This window comes from Engystomops pustulosus, chromosome 2 (assembly GCF_040894005.1).
Source record: "Engystomops pustulosus chromosome 2, aEngPut4.maternal, whole genome shotgun sequence".
Lineage (NCBI taxonomy): Eukaryota > Metazoa > Chordata > Amphibia > Anura > Leptodactylidae > Engystomops > Engystomops pustulosus.
The window spans coordinates 99,850,411-99,872,215 of NC_092412.1; the positions used below are offsets into that span (position 1 = coordinate 99,850,411).

Below are 21,805 nucleotides of genomic sequence, written 5' to 3' on the forward strand. Positions count from 1 at the left end.
CCATGTTAAAGGTGCGCCAAAAACATGATACTTTACTAATGATCATCTGAGCTAACATCAAGAACAGAGAGTGACTTTTTATTAACTTCAACTAATCCAGACAAAGCCTCCAGGCAGCAGACAAGCCACTTATGCTTAAATGCAATCTATCATATAGGATATTATCATTTTGTATTTACCCCAGTACCATAATCATTTTCTCTGTCTTCTTATGTATATTAAATTAAATGATCATACTGTAAGTATAAAGAGAGCAAGCAACTGATGAGGAATAGAATTCGTATTATTCAGGTCTGATACATTATCAGTATTTGTTTTCATAGCTCTAATGTACAATACACAAAAAACAAAGTAAGCGTTCAGAAAATCTGATCAGCATGCTGTTTGTTCATGGCAAACAAAATCATAAGCCATCTTTATACATTAAACAAAAGTTGCTTCCAATACAATACAAATACAAAGTAGCGTAGTGTAGACTGAGCTGAGCCACTGTCTTCTATTTATCTTTTTGTATTCTGATTCCTGATCACACTCCTCCTGGCATAAATGTTTACTATGCTTATTTTTTCAAGAATGAGAAGAGATGCCTGAATTGTATGTAGTGTCACAGCTGTCCACAACACTCCAATAAACCTGGTCCAATAAATAAGGGCCTCCTGAACAAGCTCTTCTGTATTCTCTGCAGGAAGAATTTGCCTGCCATATAATTATCACCCTAGGATTTCTGATTGCATGTATAAAACATTTTATGAGATCTGACAGACCTATTTATAGCAGTGGCTTCATGAATGTCCAGATAGTAGCATGAGTTCAGTATCAATCTTTTTGTCACATTGCCTATACTGAGTCTAAGTAATCATGCAAACATGTCATACTTGTTGAGAAAAGTAGCCTTTCCAGCTTAATTAAAACTAATCCTGGCCAACGTGTAACCACAGCAACTACAGGCCTGAAGTACTGAAGGTTGGTGTACTTGACATAACGCTATTCATCAAAATCGAATGCCTTTGTGGGTTTCTTTCTTTCATATAAGCCACATTCTATAGACATAGCATATTTATATGTCTGGGGTACACTAGACTTGTCACGATCCTCTCAAGTCTATAGAATAATTTGTGTAGTATTCTTACAAGTATTACTATTGATAATCATAATGGCAGTGACTTCATAACTTCATGTACAATAAGAAGGTGGGGGCTGGGGAAAATCTTAACAATTTTACAATTGTTGAATAAGATTAATTCTACATAGTTTGTTTCTAAACATCATTAAATATGTAAAGGAAAGAATCTGAAGTAATTATGGCGCATCCTACTCTTGTCCACAGCCCTTCACTTCCCACCACCCCTGTCCCTGCCTATTTTCCTGCTCTGCAATAAATAACAGTTGACAACTGTCCCTACTGCGGATCCATGCACAGAATAGTAAGACATACATACAAGACAGACAAAAGCACTATATAGTATATAGTATCCAAGGCCTTAAGATGTCTCTGACTGGGTTGTATAAGAAGATATGCCATGACTGAAAACTGCCAGCATTTTTATAGCACCATGTGCACACACAATCCCAGCTCAGAGAGACTTCTGACCTCTGTCAATCAAGCAGCCCTCTGCAGAGCATGCTCCTAGGCTTGGATCAGAGAACTGCAAGTACTTTATGCAGAAGTTCTGACAAATATGTCAGTTTTTGTGATATATCTAATTTAATGCATTCTGGTTCTGTGTACTGTTAATGCTGAGAAACCTATGCAGCCTCCATATAATCCATCTTGTGTGAATCAGTAAGGGTGCATTATATCTGTCAAAAGCATTTACTGGATTTTATCTCCAAAAAGTTCAAAGCATGCTAAACTGATGGCTTTGTCTTACGCATGTTTAATAGCTGGTGTAACCACATCATAAATAAATACAGTTATTCTTTACCTCCAAGCCCAGGCCGTAGTCTGTTGTCATAACCATCAAGCAAACCATCGAGTATTCGGGTAAATATGGTGATATTATCATTGGTGTCTTCTTTGATTGAAGCGGTCGTCATTTGTGAAGTGCTGTATTAACAGAGATGCAAATGCATTATTTTAAGGGCTACTTATCTTCTTAATATTTAATACCAAAATCCTAAATTTTATTACATTCTGCAAGGATGTACAGACACATCTCCCCTAAGCTGTGCATGTCAGCTTTGATCTGTTTCTGTCTGCCTGTAGTGTGCACCAATGGTTTAATTTTTTTGGATCACTCCGTTTCTAAATATTTGGATCGCTCTTTTTCTAATTTACTTATTCGTTAAGCATTTAATCTGGTAAATTAAAGAATATTTCAAACATATTTGCTCAGTAATTATGATTATGGAATATAATAGAGGCACAATAGACAGGATGGTAATCTACAGCTCTGCATGTTAGAGAAGATGAAAAAAACTGCATAATGTAATAAGAGTATAATTAGTGTAATTGGAGTGCATTCATTATGAAAGAACTGTACCTATTAGCAATAGATCGAAAACCTGCATAATCCCCTAATATCATCTTTAAGATACAGTTTGTGCAGTCAGAACTTCACTTATAAAGATTACACTCACTGGCCACTTTATTAGGTACACCATGCTAGTAACGGGTTGGACCCCCTCTTGCCTTCAGAACTGCCTCAATTCTTTGTGGTATAGATTCAACAAGGTGCTGGAAGCATTCCTCAGAGATTTTGGTCCATATTGACATGATGGCATCACACAGTTGCTGCAGATTTGTCGGCTGCACATCCATGATGCGAATCTCCCGTTCCACCACATCCCAAAGATGCTCTATTGGATTGAGATCTGGTGACTGTGGAGGCCATTTGAGTACAGTGAACTCATTGTCATGTTCAAGAAACCAGTCTGAGATGATTCCAGCTTTATGACATGGCGCATTATCCTGCTGAAAGTAGCCATCAGATGTTGGGTACATTGTGGTCATAAAGGGATGGACATGGTCAGCAACAATACTCAGGTAGGCTGTGGCGTTGCAACGATGCTCAATTGGTACCAAGGGGCCCAAAGAGTGCCAAGAAAATATTCCCCACACCATGACACCACCACCACCAGCCTGAACCGTTGAAACAAGGCACGATGGATCCATGCTTTCATGTTGTTGACGCCAAATTCTGACCCTACCATCCGAACGTTGCAGCAGACCAGGCAAGGTTTTTCCAATCTTCTACTGTCCAATTTCGATGAGCTTGTGCAAATTGTAGCCTCAGTTTCCTGTTCTTAGCTGAAAGGAGTGGCACCCGGTGTGGTCTTCTGCTGCTGTAGCCCATCTGCCTCAAAGTTCGACGTACTGTGCATTCCGAGATGCTCTTCTGCCTACCTTGGTTGTAATGGGTGGCGATTTGAGTCACTGTTGCCTTTCTATCAGCTCGATCCAGTCTGCCCATTCTCTTCTGACCTATGGCATCAACAAGGCATTTCCACCCACAGAACTGCCGCTCACTGGATGTTTTTTCTTTTTTGGACCATTCTCTGTAAACCCTAGAGATGGTTGTGCGTGAAAATCCCAGTAGATCAGCACTTTCTGAAATACTCAGACCAGCCCTTCTGGCACCAACAACCATGCCACGTTCAAAGGCACTCAAATCACCTTTCTTCCCCATACTGATGCTCGGTTTGAACTGCAGGAGAATGTCTTGACCATGTCTACATGCCTAAATGCACTGACTTGCCGCCATGTGATTGGCTGATTAGAAATTAAGTGTTAACGAGCAGTTGGACAGGTGTACCTAATAAAGTGGCCGGTGAGTGTAAGTCAGAAGGATTGTGATGCTTATTTACACGTATTTAAATAAAATTCATAAACAAAGACACTTGGTATATTGATTTATACAGGCAGTCCCCGGGTTACGTACAAGATAGGGTCCGGAGGTTTGTTCTTAAGTTGAATTTGTATGTAAGTCTAAACTGTATATTTTATAATTGTAGATTCAGACAAAAAAAAAAACTTTTGGCCCCAGTGACAATTGGAGTTTAAACATTTTTTGCTGTAATGGGACCAAGGATTATCAATAAAGCTTCATTACAGACACATTACAGCTGATCATTGCAATCTGGAACTATAGTAAAGCATTCAGAAAGCTTCACCAGAGGTCAGAGGGGTCTGTCTGTAACTATGGGTTGTCTGTAAGTCGGGTGTCCTTAAGAAGGGGACCGCCTGTAGTTGGAATATGGTGAGATATATTTATATATATATATATATATATATATATATATATATATATATATACAGGCGGTCCCGTACTTAAAGGGAACCTACCACCACGATTCTACCTATAAAGGTAGAACAGGTGGTAGGTGGATGAATGGGATGTGAGGATAGCCCTTTTTTGGGCTAATCCTCACGTCCCGGCTATCCTTTAGTAAACTTTAATGCCTGTATATGCAAATTTTTTTTAAGCGGCTACTGGGGGCTAAGGATACTCGGAGCTAAGGTCGCACACCCGTAGGCCTGCGTTCTGCGCATGCACAGAACGCAGGGTATTCGGATGAGGGCGCGCAGCTACGAGGAGCTCGTGTCGAAGATTAAATGGTAGGCGGAGGAACAAGGCTACTGGAGTAGCCACGCCCCAGTTACCGCTTAAAAAAATTTGCAAATACAGGCATTAAAGTTTACTAAAGGATAGCCGGGACATGAGGATTAGCCCAAAAAAGGGATATCCTCACGTCCCTTTCATCCACCTACCACCCAATCTACCTTTATAGGTAGAATCATGGTGGTAGGTGCCCTTTAAGGACACCCGACTTACAGACAACCCCTAGTTACAGACAGTTTGCTAAGATTGGATGTCAGGAACCAAAATAATTATTCTAATATTTAAGAATGCATATACTTCATGTCTATTTTAGTGTATCTCTAGCCTCCGGCCTGAATGGAAACTACTAGATGAATTTACATGGTTAACTCCAAGGATATGTCTGGGTTGTCACATGGGCATTCCTGTTTGATTGAAACTTTATGGCCCGCATTTAGTAAAGCCCTGCACCAGTTTTTTGTCTGACTTTGCACATTCTTTTTAGTGCAAACGGCTTACATATGTATTTATAAAGCACTATACCCAACACAACAAGAAATTAAGCACTGAAAGGGGCGTTCTGGTGCACAGTCGGACCATGTGCCACATTTATCATGCAGTATCAGACAGAATTCTGTTGCATGCCCTATGTTAAAGGTGCACCAAAAAAAGTGGTGCACTCTGTCTGAACTGTACAGAGGACGCCAGATTTAAGAATCTGACGCCTTCTGCACACTTTTTCAGCAAGGTGTACCTAGTGCAGTTTGCACTGTTTTTGATCAGTGTGGGCCAATCTGTATGTTATTTTGTGTGAGCATAGAGGAGTTTATTGGATAATTGTATAACTTTTTATTATACAAACAACAAAATTTTTTGCTATATTGATAATACCTTTTTAAGGTTATATAATGGAGTGCAGGACAGAGTGTTCAAAAATCATTGGAAAATGATATGAAGGTGGTAGATTGGTGTCCAAGAACCCAGGTTTGATGCATAGTTGAAAAAGGGTACAAGAATCATTGGGGTGAATTTATCTGGCAGCATAAAGTTCTGACAAAGCCTATTTTTTTAATTCTTGGTCTAATAAAGGCAACATTTCCATAATATTGTTAATGTTTACATTGCTTAATCCACCTTAGGGTGGAAAGATGGGTATGGTTAGCATGCTCGCCAAATGTAAAGTTAAAATATTGCATGAAATCTTACTCTGGGGGTTGGGATGTAGACACTAACATTCTCCATTTCATTGGAAAATGTATAACTTAACTGTCACCTGTAACTGAAACCAAAATTGATCTCAAATATCTTTGGTGATAAAGACAAATAATTTGACTACATTTCTATCCCACTTCAGAGTAGCTAACTTTATTTATGGCACTAAAAAACAATTTACCAATAAATGGATTATCCATAGGAGATGTCAATGCTATAAGATCTATATAAACACAACTTTTGGTGCTCCAGCATGTAGCGCATAGCAGGAGTGTCAGTGGCACTATAACACTTGCATGGAGCTGTCTTCTTTCTGTCCTGTGTGTATTCCCCTACAGACACCGCTGCTCTCAGATAATCAGCAGGGGCAATTTTATATTAATTTTGCAAATTTGCTTGGCATTTAAAGGACATCTACCGCCAGATTTACAGGTGGTAGACTGTCCCCACTGTCATGCTTGTTACCTTAGGGAGTACTAGGCACTGTTTTTCTTATCTTCTTTAAGGTCCGTTTGTTCAAGAAATCAATTTTATAAAAATATGGTAATGAGACGGAGGTGCTCCTGCTTACGTCAGCCTAGGCCACTAATCAATTATGCTTCGCCATCACATTAGCTGCCTTAGTGAAGAAGCCTTATGAGCATTTAAAGTTTCCAGAAAGCCATAAAATGTGCATGTGCAATTACATACTGTATGATATTAGCAAAGTACAGGGATTAGCCTTTCCCATTTTTTAATGCTCAAACCTGTCCACAAATGCAATATCAATCTGTCTAAAGCACTGCCTTGCCGAATGTGTGAGCAGATAAAACCTAATGGTATCATTTGCTGATGCAAGTTCAGCATCTGTAACTGAAGTATGAACCAGATAAATATCACTAAAACACTGTAGCAAATCCTTAAACTCTGTTACAGGAGAACACAGCTGTTCCAGGCAATAACTTCCTGACAGAAATGTAATGTTAGCGTGTGTAATTGAGTTTGATATATCAATCCCTCTGGGGATCTATTGCTACGTTTTATATTTTTTAACAAGAGCAAATACATAAAACATCATCCATATTTAACAGATGCTTGAATATTATTTTGCATATGTCCTTGTGATTTATTTTTGAGGATATCTTAATGTATTCAGGTCTATTATTATGTCAAAAATCATATGAAAATAATAATGCAAGATTCAACTTTTTGAAAATAAATAATCCATAATTTTTTGAAATAAAGAAGCAGATTTAGTAAGTCAGATTTAGTAAGTTCAGACCTCCGTTATTATCTTCTGTCACTTTAACGGAAATCAAACAAATCCATATACATGTCCATTGATTTTACTGGACTTTTGATGGCTTTCATTAGTGTATGTTTGCTTCACTTTCCTAAGAGCAGAAATTATTTGGAAGCTATTTTGCCATTTCAAATAAAAGAAGTCTGGATATCTGAGGTATCAAAACTCTTATTGCAAATAAAAAACTTGAGGGACTGTTCCATCCCCTTTAAAAACTTGATTTTTCTGTATACAGAGCTGTATCGGGTCTAGTTTTCAGCTTAACAAATTGTACTCCCCAGTGAGTATTTAATATTCCATGCCTTGTGGAAAATAATTATTTGCACAATTTTCTTGTGGGCTCTGTTTTTACTCATTTATCTAGACTTACTGTACAGTACTCCTGATTTTGATGACTACTTGCGTGTGACCCTTGACTTGTTTAGTGACCATATCTTTGCTTTCTGTGTACAACCGGGGCTTGTTTCCGATGATCTGCTGCCCTCAAAGACCCTCTGCCTTTTAGCTAACATTGCTTGTACACTGGTCTTCCATGACTTCAGAATAAGTCATTTCACGTTTGATCTCTCTGAGTTACGCACTGGTGTTTCTGTGTTCACTACACCGGCTGCTGTCCACCCAGGGACCACTAAGAGCTAGTGATATCTCCACAGTGAATACCAGATCCTTGAAACGGTAAAAAGGTAAGAGGTAAGGGATAACACCATTAATGGTGGTTCACAGTCAATCTGGCACAGTGGGTTCACAATACACTGCCTATTATAAAAAAAATTACTATAGGTAGGACATAGAAATACAGTATCTAGCATACAGTACTTACAATACACATTTCAAGGACTTATAACACATCGACAATTTTCATACATTTGGCTTAACATTTGCCAACAAAACCTTCAGATGGCATTAGGTAACAACCATGGAAATCTTTGCAACCATATATATTTGTGTGTTTTATTAGTAGCAGCCGGACTGTGAAAAATGCATTTACGGTATATTCTAGGTTTGTAGCTTGACTTGCTGCTGTGAGATCGCTGCATTACATTGCTCTACAGCCAGGCTATTAAATATTAAATCCTTCTGCTATTAAAGCACTGACACAGTTTTGGCTACCCAGATCTCAAGGGCTCCTACCTAACACTGCCTTTTTGCTCTTCAGAAACACCTAAACATTTGTGCAAGATGAACATGGGATGGATGGCATGGAATCATGAGGAATAGTTGATGGCTGACCAAGCGACTTGATGTGGTGTATGACCAGACATTGATATTGCTTTTATTAGGGTGCGGTAGAACTAGGGTACCCACCCCAGTTTATGCACAGTAAATCTCAAGCACCCCATGTATTGACACTTCTCCTGGCATTCTCTATTTCCCCACCTAGATTGTGTATTTGATAAAGACCTCATGGCCAAAACATCACATGTATTTGTATATTTTGGTGTTTCAATAATATGTATAATCAGTAATACAAGGAGTACTTCAACTTTACTTTACTGGCTGACTAAACATTCAGATGACAGCTGTTAAAGCTCAATGGGCACCTTCCCAGGGATATTAATGAATAAACATCTCCTGTGTCCTTGGTATCATATATGTGCTAATTAGGTATATATTAATTAAGACTATATTCCCTTAAGGCTAAGAGTGGGCTTTCATCTGAGGAGATAAAATTTGCATAAGTATTTATGTTGAGCATTCTTTGTGGTGGGGTTATTTTATATTGTTCCAGAAAGTAGTTTCTCTTTAATCTAGGTCTTCAAGCTAAGCCATATTCTTTTCCTCCTTCAGCAAGTAAAACAAAGACACTGAAGATAGAGAATGATAAAATCACTGAGCAGCTACGACTTGAGAGGCTACGAGTAAAAGTGAAAAGAGGAAAGTGATGACTAAATTAGGATAAGACATGACCTTCATGTTTGAATAGTTTCCCAGTTTGGAAAGATATAAATAGGAAGTAGCCGAAAATGGGCAATAGGAATTTATTGAGTGAATAAAAAAACATTGGAAAAGAAGATATGAGCGACAATGAGTGATCCAAGTACAGGCGATCCCCTATTTAAAGAGAACCCGTCATGCAAAATAACCCCTCTAATCTAAATAGATTTTCATAAACTACCATTAGAAAGCATTGCCTCTATGACTTCATTGTCCCTCTACATGCCTGTAAACCTAAGCAATGAGGTCCTAAAGCTGTATGCAAATGACCTGTGAAATGTCCAATGAAGCATTAGCATATTCAAGCTGTCCACTCTATTCATGAGTGGGAGGCACAGCCACACCCCCAGTGCTTGACTGGCAGCCTGTATAATGATGTGAGGCTGTATAATGATGAGCTTCCTGGTGCTGGTGGCCACACCTCCTGCAGCCTGTGTGTGTGTATAGGAGAGATACAACAGCTCCAGGATGCAGCTGGATACATGTCAGGTACTTGTGTAGCTGATGTCTGTGTCTCTGTGTATTAGGAGGATGCAGCATGTCAGCAGATAAAGCACACACACCAGCAATGCTTTACTATACATTACACACAGACATGAGCAGGGGGAGGAGAGGGGTGACAGGAGTGACATCACTGCCTCTGACCATGTGACCCGCCTCATTTACATAATAAAGAAATGATGATTTTACAATGATTAATGTATGAAATAACTAGATAAAGGCTGGGATGGATCCTTGTGAGCTGCTCCAACGGGTAGTGGTGACAGCACTAGTGACACAGACCTGATGACAGGTGTCCTTTAAGAACATCTGACTTACATACGACCCCTAGTTACAAATGGACCTCGGGATGTTGGTAATTTAATTTACTTTTGCCTTAGGCAACAATAAACAGCTATAATAGTTATCAAAGGTGTCTGTAATGAAGCCTTATTGTTACTCCTGGTTCTTATGACAATCCAACATTTAAAAAAAAAATTTGACCCTAATCTCAAAAGAGTACCCATTAAGTCAAGTGTTCAGGAACTTTACGTGAATATATTTTTTGTGATATTTCATTTAGAATAAGTTGTATTTTTGACTGGTCCCGACTGCCCACTGACTTTAAACATCAGTGGGCATTGGTTCTGAGTCAACAGCATTGCTATAGTTTACTTCTGCTCCCATGCTAATTGCCTAAGGAGATGGCAGAAGCAGTTTATAATTGTTTCTCCATTCTCCGCTTCTCACTGCATAGTGCTGAAGGCATAGTGCCGTATGGAATAGATCAAGCACTGCCGTTGATTCTATAGAGTGCCAAGTCTGTAGAAGTTTAATCAGAGCTGCTGGGTCTGATCTGACCCAGTACAGCTCTGGTCAAACATCTGCCTCCACAGGGGGTCATTTCCCCCTGTAACTGGGGCTCTTATTGATACCCTAGCTATAGGTAAAAACAAGAAAGTAAAAACCAGAAAATGTAAAAACAGAAAAATAAAAAATGTGGAAATGTCCCACAGGGGTCTTTTATGATCACATATTAAAAATTATTGTCACACTCTAGAGAATTTAATTCTAATGATGATTTTGAGTTCATTGTAAAACTGAAAAATACACTGTATATTAAAAAAATATATATTTTTCTCCAGTATTAACATCCAAAAAAAACAAATAAATCCAAAAAAACTGAAAAAATATTTTTCTCCAGTATTAACCTCCAAAAAAACTGAAAACAAAAAAAAGTCTTTACAGTTTTTGTATTTTTAATCAATATATGTCACCAAATATGCAGCAAAATATTTAAGGTATTGCACATAAAAAGGAGGTTATGGCCCTTAAAGTGTAACCGTCATTTCAAAAACTGTTGTAGGGCAGGTAATTTTAAGCCCTTTTCCAAATGGATTAGTTACCCGAATCTTGCTCCTTTCTCTTGTATTCTGCAGACTTCCCCTAGATGGTAGTAATCTCTCATATGGCTGTTACTATGGACATTCCGTCTTCATAAAGAAGCTGAGACTACAGAGGAAGAGACATGCCCCCATCCCCCTCCCTGCACACAGCTGATCACCTCATGTCTCACTGCTCACGGCTGATTACCTCATGGCTCACGTCTCACAGCTGATTACCTCATGGCTCAGTACTGCAGCAGTCATATGCAGGGAGAAACCTTCACTAATGTAGTAACACCTAAACCTAAACTCTCTCCCTCAGCTTCCCCTTCACTTGTGTATAAGCTAATAATACACACAGACAGAAACTGCAGCCCCCTCCCCCTATCACCTCACACAAGGAAGTGACAGGAGACACTCTCCAAGTCTTCATGCTGTGTCCTCATGTGCTGTGCTGGAGTGTTAGATAAATAGATAGGAGATAAATAGTAGATTTTAGTAAATAGTAGATTTTTAATAAATTGTAATTTTTTTTTGGTTCAGAATGACGGTTACACTTTAAACCAATAGGTATGAATATTCATTAAAAATGACCCAGTTATTGAAGCTTTTTAACACATGCTCAGATAGTGGTTAATAAGTTGTTTTTGTTGTTGTCGTTATAATTATTTTATTCTGGGTGGAATAGAGACATTTTTTAAATAGTTTGGGTTTGTTTTTATAGCAATGATTGTAAAATATGTTTTGGGAATGGTATAACAAAGAGAGAGCCATCTCTGCCTAACCACTTAAATATAAAATTTTCTATTGAAGTGTGGGGGGGTGCCAAACGCTGAACCCAAACTTTTGCCTTATGTCGGCGTCCCGGACCCGCAATGTTCAGTATGGACCCAAACATTGCAGGTTTGGGTACACTCATCTCTACTCTTCTCCTGTCATTACATCATAGCCATAGTGTTAACCCAGGAGTTGGAGCCTTAGTGTTAACCCAGGCTGAGCCTTCTCTGTAACATGTGAGCTATGTACCCACCAGTGACCCCCACAATCAATGCTAGCATCAAGGAGCGTGAGGGATCCATTGCTATGACAGCCTCTAAGACCCTAGGCTGTCTCGTTTCACACCATTTATTACAATGTGCAATTTGCAGATTGTAATAGATGACATGGAAAATCCCCATATACTGCCATACTGTAGTGTGGCAGCATATGGTAGGATCAATCAGACAACCAAGGGTTAAAGTACCCAAGAGGGTAAGTTTTAAAAGAAACCTAAAAATTCAGAACCCCCCTTTCCCTAGAACTGATATAGATAAACAGTAAAAATCATAAACATGTTAGGTTTTGCCGCTTCCCAAAATGTCAGCTCTATCAAAATATAATAACGCCTTTTACTAGCATTTAACCCAGTAACAGAAAGTAGAGCCCAAAGTCAAAATTTTTTTTGAAAAATATAAAAAATTCAATTAAAAGTGATCAAAAAGCCAAACAGTCCTCAAAATGGTAGCACTGAAAACTTCATCAAAAGTTTGAAAAAATTACACCACAAAAAGCTCTGTACACTGAAGTATGAAAAAGTTATTAACGCTAGAACATGGCAAAATAAAGATTTTTCATTTGTACATGAGGACTTCATTTTTGTAACTTTTGAAGACCGACCCAAAGAATGAAAAAGACATGTCATTTGGGGTGTACAGTGAAAGTTGTAAAATCCAAGCCCACAAGAAAATGGGGCAAGTACATTTTTTCACCAATTTCACTGTATTTGAAAGGTTATTCCCGCTTCCCAGTACACGGCATGGAATATAAAATACTGTCACTATGAAGTGTAATTTCTTATGTAAAAAAACAAGCCCTCACACAGCTCTTTACATGGAAAAATAAAAAAGTTATGGATTTTTGAAGGTAGGAAGTGAGAAATGAAAACACAACGAAAAAGGGTCTGGTCGTTAAGGGGTTAACACCCAACACACAGGTTCGGCCATTGTATATACTTTATACATAGATAGACTCCACTACCCTCCTTGCGTATGTGCTCTTGTGATTATTATACTCTACTCCCAGAGAGATTTATTAAAGGGCCAACGCCACTTTAATAAATCTGAAAAGCAGCAGAGCTCCAAAAGCAGTCATAGAACTATTGTAAAGGGTTTGCCTAATAATACATTTCCTTCATAGAGTCTAGAATAACCTGCTGACACTGGAGATTAAACTACATGTGTTGAAGGGGAAGGAAAGTGAAAATTTAAGTTTAGTTCATACAATTGAGCGAAAACGTACATCATGTTTTTTCCCATAATTGCTTCCTAATTACTAGGAGTATAGATTGTCTATGTTTGGCTATACATTTTTCCATTTAGCAGCTGTTGCATGGGAAGTTTAGTATTACATAATGGCAACTCAAAATGATAAGCATCTGACCATGTTAAACATGGGTAGACTAGATCCCCCAAATTATGGTTTAAATACAGTTGTACAATATTTTCCAAAGCAGCATTTTACACAGAAATCCCAACTGGTAGGTAACAATGTCACCTACATCGAATTTTAGGATTAGGATTGACCAAGCCAAAAGAGAAAAGATACAAAATAGTCAAACACATAAAAACACTTAACTGTAATAACTGAGTACAATCAACAGGCTATTGGCTCATATGATCATTTCTCATAATGGTAAGTGTGTTGTGATCAATGGTATTGCAATCATATCCCCCCATGAGACCACTGTGCTGTATAGATGATGTCTTTCCCCAAGTAAGGTGCCCTCTCGCTATGCATGGTTTAAAACTTGACAAAGGAGCCCAAATGTCCTTATATTCAGAAGTGATATTAATGTTCACAACTAGTTCTGATACAGGTAGGCAAGGAGTGGACTTCCAGGGTCTTGCAATAATAATTCTGGCAATTGCCAAGATTTTACAGCTCAGTAGCCTCTGCTTCAAAGGGAGGATGTGAAATCCTATACCTACTGGTAGAGTTACTCTCTAGTGCAGTGATTTTCAACCTTTTTTGAGCCGCGGCACACTTTTTATACTTAGAAAATCCTGGGGCACACCACCAACCAAAATAGCACAAAATGACACTAAAACAGTCATATTATACATATAGTTAATAATATAGATTCTAAATTTATTTTACACACTCAGTGTGAAACCTGGGCCTGTTTCGATAAACACAAAAGGGATATCCTGGCAGGAATGGTGGAAAGACACACACGAAGCTCTTCCTCAACAGTTCTCAGTTTCTCCCTGTTTTTAGTATATGGTGCTGATTATTATGTGGCTCATATACTGCAAAATAAAGGGGTACAATGAGAAGTACTATGGCCATGAGGCCAAAGTACAAGTGCCAGCTCATATACTCAGCATATGAGCTGGTACTTGTAGTACTCCAGTCTCATGACTATAGTATTTCTCATTTTACATTTCTCATTGTTATATGCAGTATACTGCTGGAGTACTAAAAGTACCAGCTCTTATGCTGAGTATTCTGCCAACAGTTCATATATTCAGGCAAAAGCTCATATAGTCAGCATTATTGGAGGGAATTACCTTGGCGGTGGGCAAATGCGTGAGTCTCTCCGCTCTTAGGATGATGCGCCGGCTTCGGTGACGTCATTTTGTCACTCGAGGTTCAAAGCTTGCGCATGTGTTATTGTACACGTCTCCTACATTGTAAGAAGCCGAGACTGCGCATCGCTGCACATTGCTGGGAAACAAAACACAGGGGCACCATAGTTTGGGGAACTTTCCCCGCGGCACACCCAACCATGTGTCGCGGCACACTAGTGTGCCACGGCACACAGGTTGAAAATCACTGCTCTAGTGTACGCCCAAATCATTTTTGTAATATCTAGATTCACTGAATTAGAGCTGCTTTTTGAGTCATTAACCAATTGATGGCAGGGTCAGCAGTGAGGTCAATTAGACAATCAACTTAAAAGGGGTTTTCCAGTATTATGAAGTTATATTGTTTAGCTAATCATGAGTTCTAACTTCTGGAAGGAGGACCTAGGTCACAAAAAATGGATTCTTTATATCCCCAAATGTGTGGGACAATTTTATTTACATCTGTGTTACTGCAAAGAAGTAGTGAGGTACCTCTCTTAACTATCTCCAGCAGTTTAATAGAATAAATGTGTGCTCCTTATGTGTGACCAGCAATCTTCATTCAGAGGTACAAGAGATCCCTGTTCTCAGTGGGTGTCCCAGCAATCACTCCCCCACAGAGCAGCAAGTTGTTATAACTTCATAGGGATAAAATACTTGGTTAACTTTAGATATAGTATTGGAAGAATCCCCAATTACATCAAACTACATTTAGTTTGTTTCTGTGTTAAAAGTATTAAACTTTTATTGATATCTGATTAAACAAAATTCTCTAAATCAATGCAGCTATGTTTCCAACAAAACATTTGAAACACGCTTCATTAATTCTAGCTAAATTACTACGGTGGCTTCATTAGAATACTGCTGATGACTGCAAAATTTTGACTGCATTTTGCTTTGATACACATTTTACAGCGAAGCAAAACAACATGTAGCTTTGAAGTGCAAAAGTTAGAACAGTTTTTAAAAAGAGCTTGAAATGACCTTGAACAAATCATTTCATCTTAACTTGCTTTCAAGTGAATAAATTCTATAGGCTATGCAGGCAAATATTTCATGTTGCTTATAAATGATGCACTCTGCTTTGTAGTCCTCTACCGCATAATAACACAATGTTGTTACAATATTTTAGTACATTCCAGTCGGCTAAAATAGCTAACTTGAAAAAGAACTTGACATATTTCAAAAACACGCACAAAACCTCTTTATTTTTCATTTAAAGGCCCAAGTACATTATTGATATATAACATACAGTTTAATAATACCAAGTCAGAACCTGATATAGAGCTGTAGATTACCATCAAAGAGACAATAAAAAAATAAATTCTTGCTTAAACTATCTATCACATCCAGATATTGGTCAAGAAAGGAAATAAACTCCTTAAGGATTCCAGGATGGAAATATCCACAGCCTGGAGGCAAAGTTAGAAAATTCATTTACATATTCCTTGTAACATATCCCCCTTGGGGCATGCAAGGAAATCTACCATCAAAATCCGGATAAACCAGGGACACTTACTCATAGATACAGGTACCATGGCTGTTGTTATCTTCTTATAATTGTTATCCATGGGCTAATTCCTTCCAAATTCAAATTATGCTAAAGAAGCATAAGGGCTCTGGGGGTGTTACCAGAGGCCCTCCATGCTGTAGCTTCACAGACTGTTACACCTTCCTCAGCAACTCCCCTCCCTCTCCTGGAATCTCACAGCAGCAGAGGAAGTGAAGCTACAGCATGCAGAGCTCTGGTAACCCCCCAAGAGATGTTGTGGCTCATTAGCATAATTATAAAAGTTGATTTTAGATGGAAGGACATCATGTATAACAAATACAAGAAGATTACCACAGTTACAGCGCCTGGATTGATGAGTAAGTGTCCTAGGTTTATCATTCTTGATTTTCAAGGTAGATTTTCAATACGTTTTCATACATCTGCAAAGTTGCAAAGGAATTTAGTTTTTTCCCTGTTCTGCGTCTACAGGAGTCTGTTCTTTTTGATACGTTATGTTTGATATAAAAGGGGCTGCCTCACAAGGTTGTCTGGAAAATGTATTTTCATATTTCCTTCCTAAAACATGGAGATATTCTCATCCAATGGCAGTCTTTTAGAGTAGAACATTGTGCCCTTTAAAGGTATTTAAAGGCATTTGGTGCCATGCAATATACCCATGGCTCCACATCTCCACATAGATTTCATTTGCATTCATAGTTTATCTTTAAATATCTGTCTTTACTATCTGGCTAAAATATATACATGTATAGAAGGTATGAATAAAATAACTATAGAATATCAGAGTGGTCAACTGTTCTCATTAGATGAATACAGAGAAAAGAGCAGGAGTGGTGGTATACCAGGTTACATAAGGCCCCTTTTATTTATATTTATTATATATTTTTCTTCTCTATTTATCAGATGGTGTGTAAGGGTTGCTGGATGTTAGAACCCCACCACTATTATAGTGATGACCTATTTATTTAAGCCCCTTTAGGCTTTTCATATAGGATGCTTTTAGGATATTTATTTAAGAGATTTTTTTAATTGATGTAGTATAGAAAAAAATCACCTGTTGCTACTTGGAAACTAGCATTAGGTATATAAGTGGCTACAGACAGGTCTTAATGGTTTATGGATTTATATTTATTCTAATTATAGCAGGTAAACCATGAAAGACGTTGCTACTCACGTCATTAACATTGGCGCTATACTGGTCCCACACTTATTGCTAAAGGGCGTTGAATTAATTTAACAGCCTTTGATTATTAGATTATTGATGGACTTAACAGAGAACAAGATTATCAATGTAAGGTAATGAAGGAATATAACAAAGATGACTTTTACAGTAACATTAAACAAAGTTAGCATAAATTTCAATTTATGGCAAATGAGGTTCAGACTAGGCAAAACTCATCATTATGCCACATTTTATTATCTGTGATTTAACAGAGGACTATATATTAATCTTCCTGCAGAGTCCATCATAAGGCAATCCCAAGCACTAGCATTACTGTAGTTTGTTGTATTATTTTTTAGAATTAATTGACTAGATAAACATTATGCTAGATAAATATATGGATGTACAAAAGTACAACTATGCCAATACTTTTAAAGGCAACATCCCTAAAACATAACTTATATGACTAGTAAAGCCATACATAAGTACAATACAAGATAATCAAATAATTAAGTAAATAATGCTCCCTAGATAACAATTAATGACACTATAGTGCCATATGGTGACTTGGTTTATAAAATTCATTCAAGATGAATGCAATGAGAGTAGGTTGCATTTAAATGGTGTAGGGGCGCCCACCTGGGGAGTCCCACCTTTTTAAGGACAACATGGTCTACCCTTTAGAATTGTCAGTGTCAAAAATCCCCTGTTTTATCCCAGATGACTTTCTACTATTAGTTTTGCCTTGTAAAAGATATATCAGTAGAATGGTAAGAATCAATAACCTTTCATGGCTGGGCTTGTCAGGATAGTGATAGCTTACTTGATTTATATTGTTACCCTGCATTGTGGCTCAGTGAATATAGTTTACTGTTTTTGTGAAGTTCCTCTACTTTATTCCTTATATAAGCACTTGGTATAAATCAGCTTTCTGTCATGTTTCCATTACAGCTGTGAGAAAAAAGAACCTGATAATGCTTCAAATAACTAAACTTTTTACAGGCCAGTATACAGTATAGTATATATTCACCCCAAAGGGAAAGGTTCTGGGTATGGTTTAATTACACTCAAAGGTTTAATTACACTTTAAATGTTTCTTTACTGTGCATTTGGGACGATAAATGAAGAATCTTATAATCTATGCTATTTTTAGACTGTTAGTTCCTTTTAATTTTAACTACAAAAGTGCTCAGTCAACCATCATTATTAAAGTTACATACAGTATGCAAATCATTGAAATATTTCATATTATTCAGATTCTGCTGATCTTATGATTACATGTTGTTCTTCTGTACCTTAACAGAGAACATTAGCAACAAAAAAGCACTGTGATTGCTGTGGTAATATACAGTATTTCACTGCCAAGTCACCAGTGTGCAGTTGACAAGCCTATTACTTATAGATCCTGTAAATGTTCATATCATACAACTCACAATATTACTGGTATTTTGCCTTAGTACTTCTGTGATGTCACTAACAACATTTATGATCATGAATGGATGCATGTAGCTTTAACCACATGTTACAATCATGTGTGACTAATAGGTGTTAGGATTCATATGACTGTGTGCTCTTTCCCCCAGCCTCAAATCTGCCAAAATATAGGACATATGCTATATTTTGTGGTGCGTCCACCTGACTGGCCTTGTGAATGAGCTCTTATACAGTAGTAAACTGTATAACACTTTAATACAGATTAAAGTGTGGGGAAAAATCGTATGATACTAAGGAATCCCTTTTCTGTCAAATACTGTAACCGTTTATAATACGGAAAATGTTGTAAATCTATTGATGGCTATTAAATCAGATTTATTTTTTATGGTTAAGTGTCATATTTGGCTTATAATCTGTACAATTTGTCATTTTTGTAATGGATTATACCTTTTGCAATGATATCAAACACTAGAGAAATAAAATGGATTATACAGAAGTACTAATCATGAATTTACAAATAACACATTCATATAATGCAAAGCAGAATTGGATGCTTGTTGTATGAATGATAATTCTGCACCCATAGAGATTATTCCTTGCATTATTTGACTAAACCTGTACTAAGGTTTCCCCCTACATATGTTTTGGCTTATAATGTAAAAGCTGCAAACATAAAATGGTCTGCTGTGGTTTAGCATTACAAGGTGATGTAAAATCATTAAGCCTAAAATTATGATTTCATTGTAATTATCAAAAATAAATCTTCGCTTTGTATTGAGTTTGTGTCACTAGTTCCTTAGATCAATGATGTAATCATCTAATGGATGGCTACAATAAGCATTGCTAAAGCATTTTACTTCATTTTACTTAATATACAGTAGTTTGTTCTCAATTATAAATTGTTAAACACACTTTCTTATGATCATCACATGTTATTTATTTATTTTTTTTTATTAAATGGATTTTCAAAGCCGGCAGACAATTTATATACCAATGACCTATTATTGGGTGTGTCATTGGCATCTGATCTGTGGAAGAGAGACACAGAGACCTTACACTATTCAGCTGTTCCAGTATTAAATTTGAAAAACCCCTTTAAGAGGTAGTTTACATTGCATTGAATAGCAGCTACTTACCTGGGCATAACGTGCAAACTTAAAAGATAACAGGAGACAAGTATTTTTTTGATGAACGCAGAAGATGACTTTACTGCACAGTCCATCTCCAGTATAAAGGTGAACAGATCGCCTTTTATGTAGATGCTGAGGATTTTGTCCACACTCACTCTAAAAATAGAAAAAGATGGAAATGAAAAATGGCATGTCTGATATCATGACAGAGATGGTAAAAACTGTAAAACTGAATGGATTACAAAGGTAGCAAAGTAAACTCATTATTACCAATAATATAACAGTACAGAGAGTTATAGTATAACAAATAAGACCTTTAAAAATTCACTGTAGGTGTCCACTGGGCTAGTTCTGAAGCCTACTTATGGCATATGATCTGTACAATCATCTGTAGGTAACATCAGTTACTCTGGTTGTTTATCTGGCTACTGCTAACTGGCACATCAGTACTGTGACCCCCATCTAAAATCCCCATGTACCAAAAGTGACTATAGCTGCTCACTTGGTTAGTTGTGAACTCTTATCATGTACTGTGACCTATGTTGTCAGTAGCTTGTAACACCAGTGACTATAGGTGTTCACTAGGCTAGTACTTAGTCATAGTGATGAACAATGATCCATGCAGTCTGTAATATGTAGCATCAATGCCTGTTCTCTTTTCTAATGCTAAGAATTATTCATGTGCTTTGACCTGTACTATCAGTAGTATATAACACCAGAGACTGTGGGTGTTCACTTGGCTAATGATAATTGTTACTCCTCTACTGTGACCTGTACAATTAGTAGTATGTAACACCTAGACTGTAGCTGTTCACTTGGTTAATTATAATTGTTACTCCTTTAATATGACCTGAACAATTAGTAGTATGTAACACTTGTGACTGTAGCTGTTAACTTTGCTAATGATAATTGTTACTCATTTACTGTGACCTGAACAATTAGAAGTATCTAGGTGTTCAATTGGCAAGTGTTGAACTCTACTCATGTACTGTCATTTGTATAATCAGCAGCTTGTACCCCCAGTGACTGTATGTAGCTGTTCACTTACCTAATGATAACGGTTACTCCTATACTGTGAACAGTACAATTAGTAGTATGTAACACTAGTGACTATAGCTGTTCACTTGGCTAGTGCTGAATCTTACCCATGTACTGTGACCTGTACAATCGGAGGTATATAGCTGTTCACTTTGATAGTTCTGAACCCTAATCATGTACTGTGACCTATCTTGTCAGTAACTAGTAACACCAGTGATTGTAGGTATTCACTTGGCTAGTGCTATATCTAACCCATACACTGTGACCTGTACAATCATCCGCATGTAGTATTAGTGACAGTAGGTGGTCACTTGGCAAGTGCAATATCTAACCCATACACTGTGACCTGTACAATCATCAGCATGTAGTATTAGTGACAGTAGGTGGTCACTTGGTGAGTGCAATATCTAACTCATACACTGTGACCTGTACAATCATCAGCATGTAGTATTAGTGACAGTAGGTGGTCACTTGGCGAGTGCAATATCTGACTCATACACTGTGACCTGTGACCAAACAAAGAATAGGACAGGCACTACCAATGTATACAGATAACAAATAAGTCCACGTATCCTAGGAGAGCATGTAACCAACAAAAGAACAAAAGAGAGGATACGTATGATGGACTAAGGTAATATCAAAAAAACTTTATTAATACATAAACACAGTAACAACAAAACCACATAATAAAAACACTTAAAAAGTGCACCATGCAAGGTGTACTTGACCTCCCAGGACCAGTGTGTCCTGGGCTCCCCAGCCCCAAGCCAACCAAGTCAAAACGACAAATGTGTGATGCAGGACAATGAGGGGAGTACTAAATACAGCTGAATAACATCAAATTGCAACAGCCAATATGTGCATACATAAAGTGACCGGTGCAAAAAATAAATGAACCCAACAGTCCTGTATATAGTAGCCTAAATGCCTGAAGTATACGGTACCTAATGTGGATCCATATGGTAAGGTGAGAGAGGCAGAAAGGCAAGGTCGGAGAAAGTGCCTTGCCTTTCTGCTTCTCTCACCTTACCATATGGATCCACATTAGGTACCGTATACTTCAGGCATTTAGGCTACTATATACAGGACTG

General features: G+C 37.7%; 2 protein-coding genes across 3 annotated transcripts in view; one reads left to right on the forward strand and one right to left on the reverse strand.

Moving 5' to 3' along the window:
- Window positions 1-21,805, reverse strand: part of GABRA5 (gamma-aminobutyric acid type A receptor subunit alpha5) — a 122,890-nt gene that overhangs the window by 98,262 nt on the left and 2,823 nt on the right. For both annotated transcript variants that reach the window (XM_072135696.1, XM_072135695.1), the window contains exons 2-3: window positions 19,683-19,832; window positions 1,926-2,047 (exon numbers count right to left, since the gene is read on the reverse strand). In XM_072135696.1, coding sequence (XP_071991797.1) covers window positions 1,926-2,047; window positions 19,683-19,768 — 208 coding nt within the window. In that variant the 5' untranslated portion in view covers window positions 19,769-19,832. The remainder of the gene's footprint in view (window positions 1-1,925; window positions 2,048-19,682; window positions 19,833-21,805) is intronic.
- GABRB3 (gamma-aminobutyric acid type A receptor subunit beta3) overlaps window positions 1-21,805 on the forward strand; it is a 210,762-nt gene that overhangs the window by 60,312 nt on the left and 128,645 nt on the right. The window lies entirely within an intron of this gene.